Below are 22,531 nucleotides of genomic sequence, written 5' to 3'. Positions count from 1 at the left end.
GAAATGAATCCGACTAGCATCCATAAGGATGTGGGTTCTATCCCTGGCTTCACTCAGTGGGTCAGGGATCTGGCATTGCCATGAACTCTGGTGGTGCAGATCGCAGACATTGCTCAGATCCCACGTGGCTATGGCAGTGGCTGTGGCCAGCAGCTGTAGCTCTGATTCAACCCCTAGCCTGGGAACTTCCATATGCTTCAGGTGCAGCCCTAAAAAGCAAAACAAAAAACAAAAAACAAACCCTCGCACCTACAGTCAACTAATCTCTGACAAAGGAGGCAAGAATACAAAATGGAGAAAAGACCGTTCCTTCAATAAGTGATGCTGGCAAAATGGGATAGCTAAATGGAAATAAAATTAGAACACTCCCTAACACCATAAACAAAAATAAACTCAAAATGGATTAAAGACCTAAATGTAAGACTGGATACTATAAAACTCTTAGAGGAAAACAGGCTGAACACTCTCTGACATAAACCACAGCAATATCTTCTCAGATCCACCTCCTAGAGTAATGAAAATAAAAACAAACAAATGGAATCTGATTAAACTTAAAAGTTTTTGCACAGCAAAGCAAACTCTAAACAAAACAAAAAGACAACCCACAGAATGGGAGAAAATATTTGCAAATGAAGCAACTGACCAGGGATTGATCTACAAAATATATGAACACCTCCTGCAGCTCAATAACAGAAAAACCACCCCATCAAAAAATAGGCAGAAGGGAGCTCCCATCGTAGCGCAGTGGTTAATGAATCTGACTAGAAACCGCGGGTTAGATCGCTGGCCTTGCTCAGTGGGTTAAGGATCCAGTGTTGCCGTGAGCTACGGCGCAGGTTGCAGACGCAGCTCAGATCCCGCGTTGCTGTGGCTCTGGCATAGGCCGGTGGCTACAGCTCCAATTAGACCCCTAGCCTGGGAATCTCCATATGCCGCAGTAGTGGCCATAGAAAAGGCAAAAAGACAAAAAAAACAAAAAACAAACAAAAAAATGATTTAAACAGACAATTCCCCAAAATATACAGATGGCAAAAAAAAAAAAAAAAAAAAAAACACAGGAAAAGATGTTCAACATCACTAATTACTAGAGAAATGCAAATCAAAACCACTATGAGGTGCCCCCTTGCACCAGCCAGAATGGCCATCATCAAAGTCTACAAACAATAAATGCTGGAGAGGGTTTGGAGAAAAGGGAACCCTATTACACTGTTGGTGGGAATGTAAGGTGGCACAACCACTATGGAAAACAGTATGGAGGGTCCACAAAAAACTAAAAATAGAATTACCACATGATCCAGCAATCCCACTCCTGGGCATCTATCCAAGGAAAACCATGACTCGAAAAGATACATGTATTCCAATGCTCACTACGCACTATATACAATGGGCAAGACACGAAAGCAACATAAATGTCCATCAACAGAAGAGCGAATAAAGAAGATGTGGTACATATACACAATGGAATATTACTCAACCATTAAAAGGAATGAAATAATGGCATCTGCCTCAATATGGATGGATCTAGAAATTATCATGCTAAATGAAGTTGGACAGTGAGACACAAACATCATATGCTATCACTTACATTCAGAATCTAAAAAAAGGACACAGTGAACTTATTTGCAGAACAGAAACTGACTTGCAGAGATTGAAAAACTTATGGTTACCAAAGGAGACAGGGTGCAAGGGGAGGGATGGGCCAGGGGTTTGGGATGGAAATGTTTTGAAACTGGGTTGTGATAATGCTTGTACAACTATAAATGTAACAAAAACTCATTGAATTTTTTTTTAAAAAGTATTAAAAACATATATATATTAAGTTAGGGGAACCAAAACAAAAAATACCTTACAGGTTCTTACATGAAAATCAAATACTGGAAGAGAGGAAAAGGTAGAGTACTCAGAGAACACAGAAAGGTAAATAATTAAAGAGATCTCACCACAAAGAAAGAAATTTGAGCAGTATTGTCAAACTGCCTGCAAATACTGCATACTGTTTTGTAGAAATGGATTACTGACACATTTGCTCCAGTCACCAAAAAGATGTCCACTAATAAAAAATGCCACCCAAGGCAACAAAACAGAGAAAGTATTAGAAAATTAGAAGACTTTTTTCTTTCAGTTAAAATAGGCACCAAGAGGGTACACAAGTAATTAACACATCTTGTGGCTGGGTGTGTCACTTAAAAAAAACCTTTGATAAAAAAAATAGAAGCAGATACCTTCTAGCTGGTATCTGGTTAGAGAAGGTTATTTAAGTAGGGGGAGGGGAATAAGACTATAACTTGCTAAACCCGATGCAAATATTTTCCTCTTTCAAGGACATGTTCTCCTTTAGAACCAAATATACACAATACACCAATTCCTGTGCAGTCCCTTTTCAAAGAAGACCAAAGGACAGGTAAGGTTAGAAAGAAAAGGAATTCTGGGAGTTCCCATTGTTGCTCAGCAGTTAATGAACCTGACTGAGGACACAGATTCAATCCCTGGCCTTGCTCAGTGGGTTAAGGATCTGGCATTGCCGTGAGCTGTGGTGAAGGTCGAAGACGTGGCTCAGATCTGGCGTTGCTGTGGTTGTGGCAAAGGCCAGTGGCTACAGCTCCAATTCGCTCCCTAGCCTGGGAACCTCCATGTGCCACAGGTGCAGCCCTAAAAAGACAAAAAAAATAAAATTAAATTAAAAAAAAAAAGTTGCCACATGCTAAGAACCAAAGCTACTATGCCTAATTAAAAGATTCTCACCAGCCTAATAAAATTAATGCTTGAGAACTCTGGCCTGACTTTTAAGAGTCAATATGCCAAGGGAATTAAAATTCTTTCAACCATGGAATTAAGAATTTAGTTTCCATACTAAAAAGACGGCTTGGACTTAGTAATTACACGGAGAAACCTGGCAGATAAGGACAAACCAAGATCATGAGCCTCCTGCTATGATGCACTGAAAACACTGTTGTGGTACTCCTGCTAAGAGTACATAACCAGAATTGAATCATAAGGAAACATTAGACAAACCCAAATAGAGGGAGACCACAAAACAGCTGACCTATATACCCTTCAATAAATGTCAATAAACAAAAGGCAGACTGAGGAACTATTCCAGGTTAGAGGAGACTAAAGAGTTATGACAACTGAATACAAATGCATGAGCTAATCCCAGACTGCCTTCTGCTAATAAGGATGTAATAGGAACAGTTGGCAAAATCTGAGTAAGATCTGTAGCTAGGAGTTTCTGTTGTGGTTCAGTAGGTTAAGAACCAACACAGTGTCCATGAAGATGTGGGTTCAATCCCCAGCCTTGCTCAGTGGGTTAGAGATCCAGCATTGCTACAAGCTGCGGCATAGGTCACAGATGCAGCTCAGTTCTGGCATTGCTATGTGTGTGGCACAGGCCAGCAGCTGCAGCTCCGTTTTGATACCTAGCACAGGAACTCCCGTATGTGGCAGGGCTGGCCCTAAAAAGTAAAAAAAGATCTGTGCCTAAACACTGATGTAGCACTATTATCTAACTTGCTGATTTTGATCATTGTACTATAGATACGAAAAACTATATCCTTATTTTTAGGAAATACACATTGAAAAGCATTTGGGCATTTTAGGCACATTGTCTATCACTCTCAAATGGTGTAAAGAAAGAAATATTTATTTTAGAGAGAGGGAGAAAAAGAATAAAGCAAGTGTAGTAAAATATCAACATTTGAAAAATACAAGTTAGGGTATTTGCAAGTTCTCTGTACTATTATTGAAAACTTTATGTCTGCAATTGTCAAAAATCAAAGTTAAAAGAAAAAAATAATATGAAAGTATGGATTACTAACATCCCTTAATGAACTTGAGGATAAAAAAAAAAAAAAACAAAAAACAAAGCTGCACTGAAATGTAGAGGCTGTGCAATACATAGGGTTCACTGATGCACCAACGAACTACCTCCAAAACATACCATCAGCAAAATTATCTTAGGGAGTTATTTACTGTCAAATTCATGGGTGTCAAAAAAGGTCTATTCTGCCCCCCGCCCCGCTTGCCTTTTGGGGCTACACCTTCGGCCTATGGAAGTTCCCAGGCTAGGGGTTGAATCAGAGCTACAGCTGCCAGTCACAGCCACAGCCACGCAAGATCTGAGCCACATCTGTGACCTACACTACAGCTCACAGCAATGTGGAGTCCCCAAACCACTGCGCAAGGCCAGGGATCAAACCCGCATCCTCATGGATACTAGTCGAATTGTTTCTGCTGTGCCGCAATGGGAACTTTGAAACTCTGAGGTCTGTTCTAAAATAAGCAACACAATTAATTTTGAAGTTAACAATGAAGATATATTTTCTAATACATAATGCTGTATCTTTAAAAATAAAAAGCTATTTTTTTCCTTCCCACAACATGAGAATACAATGTAAATGCTCCCTCAATACTGTTAACATTTAAGGTAGAATTAAGCCTAATGAAAGTACTGTTCTATTTTCCTGTTTTTTTTTCTATGTATTAATATTTCTATATTAGTATATAGAAAAGTTTAGAACAAATATCCTAACACTTGCAAAACACAGATGTCCACTGATCTCTGATCCCACAGATCTACACTGCGATTTATGCAAGAAGCTGAGGAAACAGTGACTATATAGAGAGGAAAAGTGGTAGTAAGTAAAGCTCAAGCCTTGTTTGCTTTCACGTAATATTAATTAAGTAGTAAAAAAAGCTTAATCTAGAAGGTGTTTTAAGAGATTTAGCCAGGTATTCTTTATCATTCAGGAAAAAAAAAACAAAGCTCAATTTTAAATATTTATCACTGCTTATTGAAAGTTCACGTGTGAATGGATGGTTTAAGTTCAATGTTACAAAATGATACATACAACTGTTAACTGCAGATGGAAGAAAATACCTGGCCTCATCTTCACTTAATATCAGAATAAATGGTCTAAATATTTAGATCAGACTGGGCTAGAATTATAGCAGAGAAGATCTGATGGGACATAAAAAAATAACCCAAAGAGGACTAACTAAAAAGTTTTTTCAAGAGGCTTTTCAAAAGCTCTAAAAGACTCAGACTTTAAAGATGATTTAACTCACTTATCTGAGGACCAGCGAGGTTCATGACTTTAGTTACACAGGGAATGGGAGCAAAGTGATAATAAGCAAAAACTTACAACTCCCATATCTCAATTCCGTATTCAACAAACTGACTCAATAAAATCCATGTAAGTGCTTAGAAAGGAAAAATTTAGGATCTGCAAACATACTGCATATTCATCAGACCTTGCTTGCTTGAAACAATCTGCAATGAAACTTGACACAAAGATTCTAAAAGAAAGCTGTGTTCCTAAAACTGTTTAACCAACCCTAGCACCAGTTCTTTACTTACTACTTTTTTGATAACAGAATGCTATAAAATAGGTATATAAATGATCAATGTTTACTTGATTTTTAATGAATTTTTTAATGTCTTAGCAATATTTGGCTGATAATAAATGTTCACTATGTACCAGGGATAGCTAAGCTTTTTTTTTTCTTCCCCCAACAGCTGTGCCTGTGGCATATAGAAGTTCCCTGGTTAGGGATCAAATTGGAGCTGCAGCTGCAGGCCTACGCCACAGCAACACTGGATCAAAGCTGCATCTGTGAGCTACACCACAGCTTGCAGCAATGCCAGATCCTTAACCCACTGAGAGAGGCCAGGGTTAGAACCTGTATCCTCATGGACATTATGTCAGGTTCATGGGAATGCCCATATTTTACATGTACAAACTCATGTGCTCATTTTGGTGTCTCGAGTAGACGTCTCAAAGACAATGCTCTTCTATATATGTTAAGTTATAGAGACAAAAACCTTTAATCACAACATTAACAGTCAAATCAAATCATATCACAAGGTATTTATAAATACAAGCCCTCTCTTGAAAAGAACAGAACACTCCAAAACATCTTTCAGTTTTTCATAAGAAGAAACTAAAGCCTAGAAAGGTTAGGTAACTTGCCTAAGATTGTAGAGCTAATTATTAAGTGGAAAAGCCTAGAATAGAACCCAAGTCAGGGTACCAAGTCCATGCTCCTAAACCTTAAGTTTTATTTCTTACATATTTACAATAAGACATTTAAAAGCTAAAATTTGTTCACCTCTAATACAAGTGCCGCATAAAATGAATAAAAATCTTGTTACACTATAATTGGAAACTCATTTATTTAACCATTTCTGCATACAAACTTTTTAGAACACCACATAAAACTATTATACTCTAAATTGTGAAGTTTTATTTTATTTTATTTTTGGTCTTTTTAGAGCCACACCTGCAGCATATGGAGGTTCCCAAGCTAGGGGTCTAATCCAAGCTGTTGCTGCCAGCCTATGCCAGAGCCACAGCAATGCCAGACTGGAGCCGTGTCTGCAAACTACACCACAGCTCACAGCAACACCAGATCCTTAACCCATTGAACGAGGTCAGGGATCGAACCCACAACTTCATGGTTCCTACTCAGATTCGTTTCCACCGCGCCATGATGGGAACTCCAAATTGTGAGTTCTTAAGGTAATATACCTTTTAAAAGTACTTAAAAACAACTCACTGAAGCACTTATTAGAGGATTAAGATTACAATTTCAGATAAATTGTTCATTCTATTAAAGTCAGGGTAAATATAAGTCAAAACAAATAAAATGTCTTCCTATCCCTGAGTTCACCTGGTCTACACGTCTACCTTCCAAAACAGTATGAACTTTGTTCCTTCCCCACTACTTACTTAAACTTTTCAATATGTAATCACTGGCTGATTTTCTCCACAGATGACACCTTGCTTCTTATACAGTAATATCATGTTATTAAGTAAATACAATAATACATCAACATATCGAGTAAAAGAATTTTACTTTTTGTTTTTTCATCTGAATTTTTAAGAATATATTTTTCCCAGAGTTCTCTTATGGCAGAGTGGGTTAAGGATCCAGCACTATCATTGCAGCAGACTGGATCACTGCTGTGACACAGGTTTGATCCCTGGTCTGAGAACTTCCACATGCCATAGGCATGGCAAAAAAAAAAAAAAAAAAAAAAAAAACGTATTTTCCCCAAAGTGCTTCTTTAATACATCAGAACCAAGAACGCCTTTTCTTTACTGAATTTCAACAGGGCACTCCATATCTTTCCACAGATGGTATGTCAATATTTATCTTATAAAAATACATTTAATTAAAAAAATACAGCAACAACCAAAAAAAAGTACATTTAAGCATTGCTTTGTGCTTATGACCTTGAAGTAAGGAATACATGGACTGAAGTAATAACATATGTGAACAAATTATTGTCAAACCACTTTCCCCACTATAAACCAGATGAATTAGGACAAGTCAAACTCAGCAAGCAAGGGTTGTAACTGATTTTGTACTCTAAACAGGTCTTGCTATAGTAGCTCTCAAATGATAGCCATTCACAGATAGTGTGAGTTTATAGTTTAGCTTCTGATTAACTTGTTTAAATTACCTTCCTAATAATTCCAGTTCCCACTGGTATAGTCTAACATGCAAGTCTTACCTGTCAAGATTGTCTGAAAAGCAGCTTCTACATTTGTAGAGTCTAAAGCAGATGTCTCAATGAATGACAAACCATTCTTTTCTGTGGGGAAAACAGAAACTTCAGTCTTATCAAATTTTAATACAAAGGATCTGATACACTCGAGCCTTCAAAAGGAAAGTAACAGAACTTTTTAAAACCCAAGACCTCCCCAACATCTTGAGCAATAAGAGCACCATTCTACTTAAACTTTAACAGAGTAAATGTTACAGTGAGAAATTTTCATTGGCTTAATTTAAAAAACAAGTGTTACATTCAAATACTATCACTAGCAATGAATAATACTTGTCATAATGTTGTAACCTTATCAACCCAGCTATTGCCACCTCTTACTGTCCTTCTCCCCATAAACCACATACCTATGGAATGAATGTGAGTGGGTATGTGATTCACTTAGAATTCTGTGCCTATATTTTTTTTATTTTTTTTTTAGGGCCACACCCGCAGCAAATGGAAGTTCCCAGGCTAGAGGTCAAATCAGAGCTACAGTTGCTGTTCTACGCCACAGCCACAGGAATGCAGGATACGAGCCACATCTACAACCTACACCACAGCTCAGAGCAATGCCAGATCCCCCACCCACTGAGCAAGTCCAGGGATCAAAACAGCATCCTCATGGATACTAGTCAAATTCGTTTCCACTGCACAGTGGGAACTCCTATAACTATATTATTTGAAATAAAGCTTCTTGCCTAGGAAACTGAAAAACTGGGATAGAAAAATTTTTTTTTTAATTTTGTCTTTTACGAGCCACATTTGTGGCACATGGAAGTTCCCAGGCTAGGGGTCAAATTGAACTGCAGCTTCTGGCCTACACCACAGTCACACCAGATTTGAGCCATGTCTGCAACCTATACCATGGCTCATAGCAATGCCGGATCCTTAAGCCACTGAGCAGGGCCCAGGGACTGAACTCACATCCTCATGGACATTAGTCAGGTTTGTTTTCACTAAGGCAACAGGAACTCCATGTGACAGAAAACTGTATTCATGGCATAATCAATAACCAAAAGTCACAACTTTCACTAGCTGAGAATACACAACGTTGCCTTCTGGTAGGCTGTGCCTACCAACACAGAGGCAAGAGGTGGGTGGATCCTCTGTAAAGCCAGAAAAGTTAAACCTCCTAAGCAGCTACAGCCCTATTGGTCCTTAACACTCCCTGCGCCACTACTTTTCAATCCCACATAGAACAAGTCTTGGTGAAACATAGATAGCATGGATAAAGACAAGAAGCACAGAATAAACATGGATTTCATCTATCCTTTCCATGTAGAGAAAAGAAGACAGTATTTATATTCACTTTTTGGCAGCAAAATACAGTTTGGTAACTTAATGGTACGCAAAAGAATCATAAACTCATCACACACTTTCAAAACACTTTCAATACTTGCTGATCATTCATGTTTATCTTTCTCAAACTATTGTAAATGATTACCCTCATTGGGAGGGTTATCAAAACTCTAAGAATAATAAAGATCAGAGAGGATATAAATAAAATGTAGATTCTTAAAAAAACAGAAAAAAAGGAGTTCCTATTGAGGTGCCACGGAAACGAATCCAACTAGTATCCAACTAGTATCCGTGAGGATGTGGGCTGGATCCCTGGCCTCGCTCAGTAGGTTAAGGATCTGGTGTTACTGAGAGCTGTGGTGTAGGTCGAAGACGCAGCTTAGATCCCCTGCTGTTGTGAGTGTGGCACAGGCTAGCAGCAGCACGTCTGATTCAACCCCTAGCCTGGGAACTTCCATATGTCATGGGTGCAGCCCTTAAAGAAAAAAAAAAAAAAGAGAAAGAAAGAAAAAGAAAAATGGAGTTCCCTGGTGGCTCAGCAGGCTAAGGTTCCAGTGCTGTCACTGCTACAGCTCAGGTTGCTGGTGTGGCACAGGTTAGATCACTAACCCCTAAAAATAAATAAATAAATAAATAAAAATCTGTAAAACCAAGAGTTGGTTCTTTGAAAAAGGAAACAAAATTGAAAAACTTCTGGCCAGGCTCACCATGAAGAGAGAGAACCCAAACAAACAAAATAAGAATGAAAGAGGAATAATTACAACTGATACCACAGATATATAAAAAATCCTAAGAGAATGCTATGAACAATTATATACCAATAAATCAGAGAACCTAGAAGAAATAGACAAGTTTCTAGAAACATACAGCCCAACGAAACTGAATCAAGAATAAAAAGGCAATGTGAGCAGGCCAGTTACTCAAAATGAAATATAATCTGTAATCTTAAAAAAAAAAAAAAAAAAAAAAAAAACCCTCCATCCAAACAAAAGTCCAAGACCAGATGGCTTCAATGGGGAATTCTATCAAACATACAAAGAAGAACTTATACCAATTTTTCTCAAACTCTTCCAAAAGACTGAAGAGAAGACTCCCAAAGTCATTCTATCAAGCCACCATCACCCTGATAGCAAAACCAGACAAAGACACTACCAAAATAAAAATTTACAGACCAGTATCTTTGATGAGTATAGATGCACAATTTCTCAACAAAACATTGGCAAACCAAATCCAACAACACAGAAAAAACATCACACACCACAACCAAGTTGGCTTCATCCTAGGGTCATAAAGAGAGTTCAACATATACAAACCAATCAATGTGATCCACCACATCAACAAAAGACAAAAAACACACGATCATCTCAAAAGATGCAGAAAAAGCATTTGATACAATTCAATATCCATTCATGATTAAAAACTCTTAACGAAGTGGGTACAGAAGGAACATATCTCAACATAATAAAAGCTGAATGAACTTCTTTGCAGAACAGATACTGACTCACAGACTTTGAAAAACTTTTGGTTTCCAAAGGAGACAGTTCGGTGGGTTGGGGGATGTGCTGGGGTGGTGGGATGGAAAATCCTATAAAATTCGATTGTGATGATCATTGTACAACTATAAATGTAATAAGCTCATTGAGTAATAAAAAATAAACTAAGAAGGATTATGCAAAAAAAAAAAAAATAGTAAAAAGCTACTTACTACAAACCCACAGCTGACATAGTATTCAATGATGAAAAGCTGAAAGATTGGAACAAGACAAGGATGCCCACTCTCACCATGTCTATTCAACATAGTACACGAAGTCCTAGCCATGCCAATCAAACAAGAAAAAAGAAATGGATATTCAAATTGGAAAGGACGAGGTAAAACTGTCATTCTTTGCAGATGACAAGATACCATATATAGAAGACTTTAAAAACTTCACATGAGGGAGTTCCCGTCGTGGCGCAGTGGTTAGCGAATCCGACTAGGAACCATGAGGTTGCGGGTTCGGTCCCTGCCCTTGCTCAGTGGGTTAAGGATCCGGCATTGCCGTGAGCTGTGGTGTAGGTTGCAGACGCGGCTCGGATCCCGCGTTGCTGTGGCTCTGGCGTAGGCTGGTGGCTGCATCTCCGATTGGACCCCTAGCCTGGGAACCTCCATATGCCGTGGGAGCGGCCCAAGAAATAGCAAAAAGACAAAAAAAAATAAAATAAAATAAAAACTTCACATGAAAACTACTAGAACTGACAATTCCGCAATGAAGCAGGATACAAGATAACACACATTTCTTTAAACTAGCAAATAAATATTAGAAAGGGAAAGGTTTTTTTTAAAATATCTTTTAAAATCACATAAATAAAATAAAATAAAATACTTAGGAATAAACCTGACCAAAAAGGTAAAAGAGGTGTACACTGAGAGCAATAAAACATTAATAAAGGAAACTGAAAGGATTTATAGAAAAATATCCCATGCTCTTGGACTGGAAGAATTAATACTGTTAAAACAGCCACAGTGCCCAAAGCAATTTACAGATTTAATGCAATCCCTTTTAAATTACTCATGACATTTTTCATAGAACTAGAACAAATAATCCTAGAATTTACAAAGAACCATAAAAGACCCAGAATTGCCAAGCAATCCTAAGGAAAAAGAACAAAGCAGGAGGCATAAATCTCCCAGACCTCAGACAATACTACAAAGCTAGAGTAATCAAAACAGCATGGTATTGGCACAAAAACAGACATATGGATCATTAGAACAGAGATTCCAGAAATAAACTGTATGGTCACGTAATCTTCAACAAAGGAGGTAAGAATACACAGTGGGGAAAAGACAGTCTCTTCAGCAAGTGATGCTGGGAGAGCTGGACAGCTGTATGCAAATCAAAGACATTAGAACATACCCTCACACCATACACAAAAAATAAACCCAAAATGGCTTAAAGGCTTAAATATAAGACATGATACCATAAAACTCCTAGAAGAGAACATAGGCCAAACATTCTCTGACATAAACCATATCAATGTTTTCTTAGGTCAGTCTACCAAGGCAATATACATAAAAGCAAAAATAAACAAATGGGACTTAGACTTAAGAGCTTTTGCACAGCAAAGGAAACCATAAACAAAAAGACAACCTGGAATTTCCACTGTGGCACAACAGAATCAGCAGCATCTTGGAGTGCCAGGACACAGGTTCAATCCCCCACCCAGCACAATGGGTTAAAGGAGACCATGTTGGCCACAGCTGCAGCTTGGGTCACAACTGCAGCTGGGATCTGATCCCTGGCCCGGATACACTGCAGGCCAAAAAAGAAAAAAAGAAAAACAAAGACAGCCTATGGAATGGGAGAAAATATTTGAAAATGATGTGACTGATAAGGGATTCATTTCCAAAATATACAAATTTGTAACTCATATAACTCAATAACAGAAAACAAACAAAAAAACCCAATCAAAAAATGAACAGAAGACCTAAATTGACATTTCTCCAAAGAAGACACACAAATAGCCAATAGGCACATGAAAAGATGCTCAACATCTCTAATTATTAGAGAAATGCAAATCAAAATTACACTGAGGTACCACCTCACACTGGTCAGAATGGCCATCATTAAAATTTACAAATAACAAATGCTGGAGAGGGAGTGGAGAAAAGCAAACTTTCCTATACTGTTGATGGAAATGTAAATTAGTGCAATCATCATGGAGAACAGTATGAGCCTTGCAGCTCAGCAGGTTAAGAATCTGATATCCATGAGGATATGGGTTCGATCCCTGGCCCCACTCAGTGGGTTAAGGACCTGGTGTTGCCATGAGCCATGGTGTAGGTCACAGAAGCAGCTTGGATCCAGCACTGCTATGGCTATGGCACAGGCCTGCACCTACAGCTCCAAATTGACCCCTACCCCGGGAACTTCCATATGCCAAAGGTGCAGCCATAAAAAGAAAAAGGGAAAAGAAAAAAAATCTAAAAATAGAGTTACATATGATCCAGCAATCCCACTCCTGGGCATATATTCAAACAAAACTGTGATGTGAAGACACATGCACCTCTATGTTCACAATAGCACCATTTACAACAGCCAAGACATGGAAATAACAAAATGTCCACTGACAAATGAATGGATAAAGATGTGATGTGTGTGTATGTACACATACATACACATATAAAATGGAATATTACTCAGCCAAAAAGAATGAAATAACACCATTTACAGCTACATGGATAGACCTAATCATACTAAGTGAGGTAAATCAGAAAAAGAAAGACAAATACCATATGATATTACTTATATGTAGAATCTAAAATATGACAGAGGGAGTTCCCTTGTGGCATAGTGGGTTAAGAAGCCAGCATTGTCACTGCAGCAGCTCAGGTCACTGCCATGGTATGGGTTTGATCCCTGGTCCAGGAACTTCCATATGCCATGGATGCAGCCAAAAAAATAACATATAACACAAGTTAACTTATTTATGAAACAGAAACAGGCTCACAAACACATACAACAGACTTGAGGTTGCCAAAGGCAGGTGGATTGGAAGTTTGAGACTAGCAAGATGCAATTACATACAGAATGGATAAACAACAAGATCCTATTGCATAGCACAGGGGGAGAAATACAGAATCACTGTAATGTGGAATTCATATCACTAACCTGCAAAAGCTCTTGCTTCATCTGTAGGAACTGCCCTGAGATGACGCAAATCACTCTTATTGCCCACAAGCATGATAACAATGTTACTATCAGCATGATCTCTCAGTTCTTTCAGCCATCGTTCCACATTTTCATATGTGAGATGTTTAGCAATGTCATAAACCAATAAGGCACCTACAGCTCCACGATAGTATCTGAAAACAGAAACATGTATTTAACTACTAGCAAACAACCACAAGATAGAAGGGAATGCCAGAAAAGACTAAGTATAGAGATTTACATATTTTTTAAACATACTTACAAATTTTAAAATTGTAATAGTGGAATTCTTAAAAAGAAAACAAAATAGTACCTTTTTCCAATACCAAAAGTGAGCTAATTCACTTTGGCAGCGTATTTCACATAAGTTAAAAACTATGAAACTTACGCTGATGTTATAGCTCGGTATCGCTCTTGCCCTGCTGTGTCCCATATCTGTGCCTTTATTGTTTTCCCATCAACCTGGATGCTTCTTGTTGCAAACTCTACGCCAATGGTGCTCTTGCTTTCAAGATTAAACTCATTTCGAGTAAATCGAGACAGGAGATTACTCTTTCCAACACCAGAATCTCCAATAAGGACAACTGGAAAGACAAAGAACTTAATGTCACATGAATGCGGCAAACACAGAATACCACGTTTTAAAAGCAAAAAACTTTTTGCTTAAGGAGTCTGATTTTTAAATAGAGATGAGGGTTGGGGAGGAGCCGAGTAGCCCATGTTCTTGACCTGTTACCAACTGACAAAACCTAGTTATTCCTTTTAACCTGTTTCTACCTGCATGGTGACTTCCACACATCATTTGCCTAGTACAGATAATAGTATCCTGTCTTGCACATGCCGATTTTAACCATAGGTCTACTAGGCACTGATGACCAGCTAATGCATTAATTAACAATTAATGCTATACCAACCTTACCACCTTAGAAAGTAATAAACTTGAAAAGTCAATCTTAAGCCAAATGAACAATTTGTGATATTAAAATATCAGACATGAAAGCAACAATGGATAATAGCAGTGGTGAGCAGAGAAAGAATGAATATGTTCTACTCAGTTTCATCAAAGCCTGGGTGTGATCTCAGGACTCATATTTAGTCAAAATGAAACGCACTTAACATATGAGGCATCAATTTTATAAACTCTGCCACCAAGATCAAAGACAATGACCCTTTCACAGTTACACGTACCAAATTGGCAGGAAACTAGAGATCCCTTCAAAAACAAACACCCATAAGTTTAACAAGGGCCCTAGTGAGCTGACTGATAATTCTGAGTCAAGCCAAAACAAGGAGGATATATACACTTTCACTTACAACATAACCATCTAAAGAAAAAGATTTGATTAGATGAATTTATTTCCTATGATTACTATAGGAGACAGTTTATTTACTAGCTAAATATAGTGGATTCTTTTTCACCTAGAGTAAACAATGGGGATATAGGCAGTTAACTTGTTTTAAACCATTTCTACCTGAATTTTTTTTTAGGGCCACACTCACATATTTGGAAGTTCTCGGGCTAGGGGTCAAATCAGAACTGCAGCTGCCAGCCTACACCACAACCACAGTAACACCAGATCTGAGCTTTGTCTGACCTATATCACAGCCCACGGCAATGCTGGATCCTTAACCCACTGAGCAGGGCCAGGGATTGAACCCAAGTCTTCATGGATACTAATCAGGTTCGTTACCGCTGAGCCACAACAGGAACTCATCTACCTTAATTTAAACAACAAATGAGTTCACAGGTTTACAGAATCAGGGCTTGGTAACATTTTTTGCCCTTTGTAAAAATTTTAATCTGCATTTTAGAAAATATTATACTTATTCCCACTGTTGACTACTAATGCCTCTTCTTAGTTTTTACTAGCTAATTAGTTCAGGAAACAGGACTAGAAAATCAAACATGCAAGAATGACACACCACGCCTTACTAAAGATTTAGGATTTGGTGGGGGATGGGATTGGGGAGGGAAGTAACTGATAGCTCACTGCACTCAGGTCAGAGGGCAGACAGTCCCTTATGCATTCCTTCCTTGCCATGAAAGCAGACAGATGCTGGCCTCTGGACAGTCTAGAAGACAGTACATTATCAAATGCTTATCTTTCTGGCTTCCTCTATCAGCTGATTCAGCAAGAAATCATCCAGGCGCAGTAACTCAACGCCGCAAAATGTACTGTTATTTTTCATTACAGAGTCAATTAGAGGTGTCAAAGGCACTGTTGCACACAGAGATAATAGTAAATACTTTCCTTTAATTGGATGCCAGGGAAGAAGATGCTATGGTCATGAAAGTAACATAAAAATAACACATTTCCAATTTTACAGGATGGTTGGTTGACATGTTAGTTTCCAAGGTCCACTATTCTAAATGTGAGGTGAAATCTCAGTTTCAGTAAGAAAGTCTACCCTATTAGTAGAGTATATTCACTACTGCCTCTTAGTGCAAAAGGCTGGATGTCTTGCTGAGGAAATCTTTGAATCTTTTCTGGCCCCAAACCAGCACTGAGGTATAAAAGCCCTAGGTGACGAATGAATAGGAAAGATGGGGAAAACCAAAATGTTTAATGTTTCTACTCCATAGGCACTCAGACATATCAATCAGATATATCGATTTAGAAGCCAGTCATTTAGTTTAAAGCCAAAGGGCAACATATCTAGAATGACAATGCCTTTGGAAAATAAAATAAATAAATCAAAGAACACTTTCTCCATCCCACAAAAACTTTAATACTCTCGAAGTTTTGTTTTCTTGACTTTTGATCATTTTAACTAATGATTACATTCATTATCTCCCCATCCTCAAATCTTTTGGGGGGAGGGGGGGGTTAGGGCTTTTTAGTACTTGTGGCATGTGGAAGATTCCCCAGGCTAGGGGTCAAATGGGAGCTGCAGCTGCCGGCCTACATCACAGCTCACAGTAACACAGATCCTTAAGCCACTGAGCAAGGCCAGGGATCGAATCCACATCCTCATGAATACTAGTCAGGTTCTTAATCCACTGAGCCACAACAGGAACTCCCATCCTCAAAACTTCATGCCATTGTTAAGGATAGGTCATTTTTTTCCCTTGATGTAACCAATTCATTTTAAAATAAAAACGAGCACTCTTATCTGAAAAAATAAGTAATATAAATAAAGACGCATGTATACTTTATACAGTATAAAATAGTTATCTCAACTAGACCTGGACAAGGTTGCCAGAATTATGACTAGCAACTCATTAAAGGATTATATCTTAAATGACAACAAAAGATATTGGTTAAGAATAGTGCTGTCAAGATAATGCTGAGAAATGACAAGATAAGGAAAGCTGCTTCTATTCAGTTACCAAATGAGAAACCACAAAAGAAGGATTATATTTAGGATCCTTAAAAAAAAATACTAGAGTAGGAGTTCCCGTCGTGGCGCAGTGGTTAATGATCCGACCAGGAACCATGAGGTTGCAGGTTCAATCCCTGCCCTTGCTCAGTGGATTAATGATCTGGCGTTGCCGTGAGCTGTGGTGTAGGTTACAGACGTGGCTCGGATCCCGAGTTGCTGTGGCTCTGGCATAGGCTGGCAGATACAGCTCCAATTAGACCCCTAGCCTGGGAACGTCCATATGCCGCAGGAGCACCCCAAGAAATGGCAAAAAGACAAAAAAAAAAATATATATATATATATATATATACACCAGAATAGATTAAATTATCTACAAAACATAAGATAATTTACTGGCTATGATTAAAAAAAAAAAAATCCTCGGAGTTCCCATTGTGGCTCAGTGGCTAATGAATCCGACTAGGAACCATGAGGTTGCCAGTTCAATCCTTGGCCTCACTTAGTGGGTTAGGGACCCAGCATTGCCATGAGCTGTGGTGTGGGTCTCAGACACGGCTCAGATCCCACGTTGCTGTGGCTCCGGCATAGGCCAGCAGCTACAGCTCTGATTAGACACCTAGCCTGGGAACCTCCATATGCCACAGGAGAGGCCCTAGAAAAAAAAAAGACAAAAAATAAAAAAAATTTTTAAAAATCCTCAAGTTCATGGACTCAAACTCAATTTCTAATCAAAACAGTTTCTCATTAAGATTACAATATTTAACTGCTGTTTTAAAATGTGACAAATCATATAACTACATCCTATAGTTCAAGAAAGGAATTTTCAAATGACTTTCCTATATTTTCCATAATTAGTGTCTTAATAGTACTTCCACTTTAAACATTTTATAACTATAGCCATCTATATGACATATATAACACATACATATATACATATGTGAGTGAGTGTGTGTAAGCATTAAATAACAGCACCTATATATAAAAAACATTTATAGCATTTCTAAATCTGGTAATATTCATTACCACTTGGTTAACTTCATCTGCTGAATCTTAAGTACCATCTCTAATACCTCATACTAAATTTGGTTTTTTATACATCAAATATTAGACTGCTAAACAGAATATACATATCAATTGACCATTATTTAATAAAAACTTTCAACTCTTCAACCATATTTAGTTTTATACACTATCTTACAAACTAATGTCCTGGACTAAAATTTAATTCCACAAATCAATCACAGAATCTCAGAATTAAAAGTTATCACCTGAAGGAGTAACTGATGATTTTCATACTAGTTTTTATAAACAAACTTGGAGATCCTTCTACTCTTTCAACTATATTCATAGTCCAACCTCACCAAGAGTCTTTAAAATAAAACACACTCAATAAGGCTGAAATCTAGAGAAGTTTTTCCAGACTCAGCAGAACCCAAATTGCTCAACCAAAAGTTGTGAAAGAAAAACTATCAAGACACAAGATAACAAAGTTCCTATGATCAGTTCCACTGACAATCAAATGAGGTTAATTACTACTGACCTTCAATGAGATTGAAAAGAAAATGGTGTAGACTACTAATCTACATATTTTCAGAAAATGTGACTCTGGATTGGTGTCTACCACAATATTTGTAAACTGGAACTTGATTCGTGTTTCACTTATGTGTCCTGCAGGGCCTTAACCACACTGTATGTAAATATTTGTGGAATTAAAGTTTTTAAAACAAAAAGTCAAGTTTTAAAAAATAAAATAAATTCCCACCATCACCAAAAATCTCACTGTTGAGCTAACTAAAGATTAATATTTGAGAACAAATACATAATTTAGAATAATCCTGCTGGCTCCACATTACATTCCCATTTGGACCACTCCATCCTATACCAATTCAAATATCCCTTCATTTTCAATTGGTTAGAGTTACCAACTAACTTCCAATTCCTTCAACTATTAAGTTTGCTAGGTAAGCCTTCGTCCAAGTATGCAGCTGCAGCATCTCAGACAACAAATCTATGTAGAAGGAAACCATTTTAAAATGAAATTATTGTTGCTTCACTTTAAATTATAATTTTATAAATAAGAAATGGGTTAAATAATCATCACAAGTTAAAAAGTGACTCATATCCTGTAAGAGCTTTAAAAAAGTGGAAATTTTTCTCAGCGCAATTTTTAAAACACCCCATCAAACAGCAAAACATGTAACAAATGAAACCATAACCCATGGAAACAATATTATTTTTTAGAAGATCCCACCTGGTTTTAGGTTTTTTACTAATACTCTCATATTTATAGGTTTAAAGTTTAAAAAAAAAAAACTGACAAGAACCACAGTAACTTCTTTCACATTATTACCATATTTGAGTCCTCACAGAAGCTAACATTTTACAACCTATCTCATTTAATTCTCACACCAGCCCTGAGAGGTATTATTTCTTTTTTATAGATGAGGGAAGAGAGGCTCAAACAAGTCAACTTTCCCAAGGTCACAAAACAAATTTAAGACCTGAGTCAGTATTTGAATCCAGGCCTGGATGATTCCAAAGTGCTGTGCTCTCTCAATCATTGCTTGTAGGATGGTCTAAACCCAAAGCTAAGTTAAAAATCCCCTAAGCCAATCAAGGATAATTAGTGAACTTAGTGAAAAAAATAACTGGCTTCTATAACCAACATCCAAGTTCTAAACCAAACAGGAGAAATATTCTGATAGTTTATCTTGCTCTAAATTAATTACTTCAAAGCTAGCTAGCTAGCTGCCCGCTGTTCTTGTACCTTATTTAAAAAAAACAAATCTCCCTTTAATGACTAACACCGGTCTTCAGAGTCTCACTAAATATTTTCACCAGACCTCAGATGCCTTTAACCAATAGCATACAAATGAATCCATGTTCCCTTTCTGTATCTGTAAAAATGACTTTCCACTATGTGGGAGGTGGGGGTAGGAGTGCATAGTGAAGGTACTCACCCTATATAAAACTTGAGAAGACTAAGTGCTTATAAAGGTATATCATCAGCTATAATGCCAAGATTCGCAAAGTACTGGTAAAGCAATGTTTCTCGCTTTGTTTAGTCAACCATTCTCAGCACCCAGTGGCAAAGTCAGACACAGTCACCAAGCTTAACATTCTTTTTTAACTCCACCCTCCACTGTAAAGCTTTAATAGCAATGGCTTCTTCCTCCCTGGTAATGATCTTTGTTCAGCATACTACTGATGGCTGCCCTCCTAATTCAGGAGCAGAGAAAGAGCATCAGAGAGAGCGCATTCACTGAACAAAAAAAGCATTTACTGTACTTTTCTCTCTGAAAACTGTACCTTTTATCTTTGTTGATTAAAAAAAAAAACAAACTATTTGGATTCTTTCTGGACTAGCCAATAAGCAATTTTTCTTCACTCCACCCTCCAATGTTTTGTCCAAGGGCACTACATGTTTCCCTATCTTATAAAAAATATTTAATTTGACCAAAGAGCACACAACTTCGCCATGCGCCCCCCTCCCAACTCCCATATTTTGGCAAAGGTATGTGACCAACTAGGACTCTTCCCTTCCTGTTCTAAAAACACCAAAAGGTTGGATCCTCCCAGTGTTGCAGCAGGAAGCAACCAGTCCATAGCGATAAAGCAAGCTAGTATTTGTGCAGCGCACAACCTTTCCTGCTCAGGAACTGGGCCTTCAGGTCTGGCAAGGATAACAGCCGCCACCCATCCGCAACCCCTTGTCGGGAGCAGTGTTAAGAGTTATCCTGGGCTGGTTGCCGCTGGGTAGGGAGGGTAGGAGAAAAAAAGGATGGGTGCAAGTCACATCGGTCTGCCGGTCACTGCGACAAGTACGCGCGTGGGTGATGGGACCATCCCTCTTGCCCTAACCCCCACCACCACCACCACCACCCTCAGGGTCGCACAGGAGACACGGGAGAGCTCCTAAACTAAACTATGTGGGGAGAGGAGGCAGAAAAAGAGTTACCAACCACGGGGGCTGTGCGCGAAGGTTACGGACCTCGAGAGCTGTGGGGCGGGTGGGGGTGGGGCCGCTGGCCCGTTTGGGTTTTAACCAGGGCCTGGCCAAGGAGATGGGAGAACCGGACTAGGAGAGGCGTCTGGCCGTGGGGAGGGGCGTGAGGAGACGCAGAGGAGAGGCTTGCCCAAGGGGAAAGGGAGGTTGATAAGAAAAAGACCTGTAGTGGAAGTGTGCGCCGAAGGAAAGGTGTGGGAGCAAAGAGAAAGGCCTGTCAGAGGGGCTCGGGATGTCTGCTGAGGGGGCGCCCAACCCGAAAAGATGGAAGGTGGGAGGGGCTCCCCTTTGAAGAGGCCGTGGAACCCGGGAAATAAGGAAGGCGATGTGGGAGAAGGCAGTCAGCAGCGAGAAGGGGGCACGGTAGGGACGCTGAGGCTTCCTAAGGCCTCCGGGGAGGTCGCTAAGAGCCAGTGTGGAGCCTAAGTGAGGGGGAAAAAAAGGGACTGAGCTGCGAGACGGCAAAACGAACCGCACTGAGAGGAAGGGCTGAGGAAGGCCAATCTCAGAGCCGGGGCAGCCCGCCGGGCGGGTCCCCCGGGAGTGTCCCAGGCCCCCGAACCGGGACTCGGGGGCCTGTCCGAGAGCCCACAGCCTCACCTTTGAAGAGGTAGTCGTACTCGTCGTCGCGGGTGCCCATGGCCAGGCGGAGGAGCGAAGGGGCGGGAGCAGTAGAGAGACCGGTGGGACCAGGGGGCGTCGCTGCAGGGGTAACCCAAGCGCCGAGCTTCAGCTGCCGGACCGGGTGAAGAACCCCTCCCTGCCGCTACGCCACTTCCGGCAGGCCCCAGCCCCTAAGGGGAAGTACTTCCGGGGAGGCAGTACTCCGCCCCTGAATCCAAGAAGGCGGTAGGCGTGAACCTCGTGGGTCTCAAGTTCTGAGCCACTCCAGAAGGTTCCGAGGAGCTACTGAGCCCCGGCCTGTCGACTGACCGCACTCCCAGCTGCTGCTCACCACACTTCCTGGTCTCCTTTATTCCGCGGGCCGCCAGGCGGAGAAGCCGGGCGCTGGAGAGCACTGCAACACTGATTCCTTTGGTGGAACTGTGGATGGGGGCGGGGTTATCTAAGGATTAGAGAGCCGAAGGCGGCCTCTTGAGCGTGTCGGTTCCATGGTGTAATGGTTAGCACTCTGGACTCTGAATCCAGCGATCCGAGTTCAAATCTCGGTGGAACCTAGGACACTTTTTCCTAGCTATGTTTTTATAATTCATTTACTTATTCACTAGGTGATCGAGGTACAACCATGGTATATCTGTCCTTGAACTAAGTAGAGAGGAAATGACACATGTCTTTGCCTGGGAAAACTTCATATAGTTCCCTCTTAAGTTCTGTGCTGTCACCTAGGTGCTTTCTAAGTAGCCTCTGCGCTTCATTTTTTTAAAATGGGCCTTTGGACTTAAACCTGAATTCCAAAGCTTCCGTGACACCTGATTCCTTTTGCTAGAATCAGAATTCCTTTTGCTAGAATTCCATTTCTCCAGGAATTTCTCAAACCATCTCCAGATGTCATTCAAAGAACCTCGCCCACCCTCCTCCTCAAAATTCATCAAGAACTTCTTGCACCCTATTTGTCATCCCCTAAGCTAAACCTAGTTACATAATTATTTCATTTAACACACAGAGCAAAGGATGGCAATTAACATTTTAGCGGAAATGTGGATG

At 39.5% G+C, this 22,531-nt stretch overlaps 1 protein-coding gene and 1 non-coding gene across 2 annotated transcripts in view; one reads left to right on the top strand and one right to left on the bottom strand.

Moving 5' to 3' along the window:
• Window positions 1-21,506, bottom strand: part of RAB11A (RAB11A, member RAS oncogene family) — a 29,488-nt gene extending 7,982 nt beyond the window's left edge. The window contains 4 exon segments of the mRNA NM_001031788.1: window positions 7,517-7,597; window positions 13,498-13,691; window positions 13,925-14,120; window positions 21,467-21,506. Of these exon segments, the coding sequence (NP_001026958.1) occupies window positions 7,517-7,597; window positions 13,498-13,691; window positions 13,925-14,120; window positions 21,467-21,506 (511 nt within the window).
• Window positions 21,973-22,044, top strand: TRNAQ-CUG. Its single transcript has one exon. It is a non-coding gene; the product is annotated as a tRNA-Gln (tRNA).

The sequence above is a fragment of the Sus scrofa genome, chromosome 1, assembly GCF_000003025.6.
Source record: "Sus scrofa isolate TJ Tabasco breed Duroc chromosome 1, Sscrofa11.1, whole genome shotgun sequence".
NCBI classification, from domain to species: Eukaryota; Metazoa; Chordata; class Mammalia; order Artiodactyla; family Suidae; genus Sus; species Sus scrofa.
The sequence above is the reverse complement of the archived record's forward strand: the minus strand, read 5'-3'. Positions and strand labels throughout refer to the sequence as shown.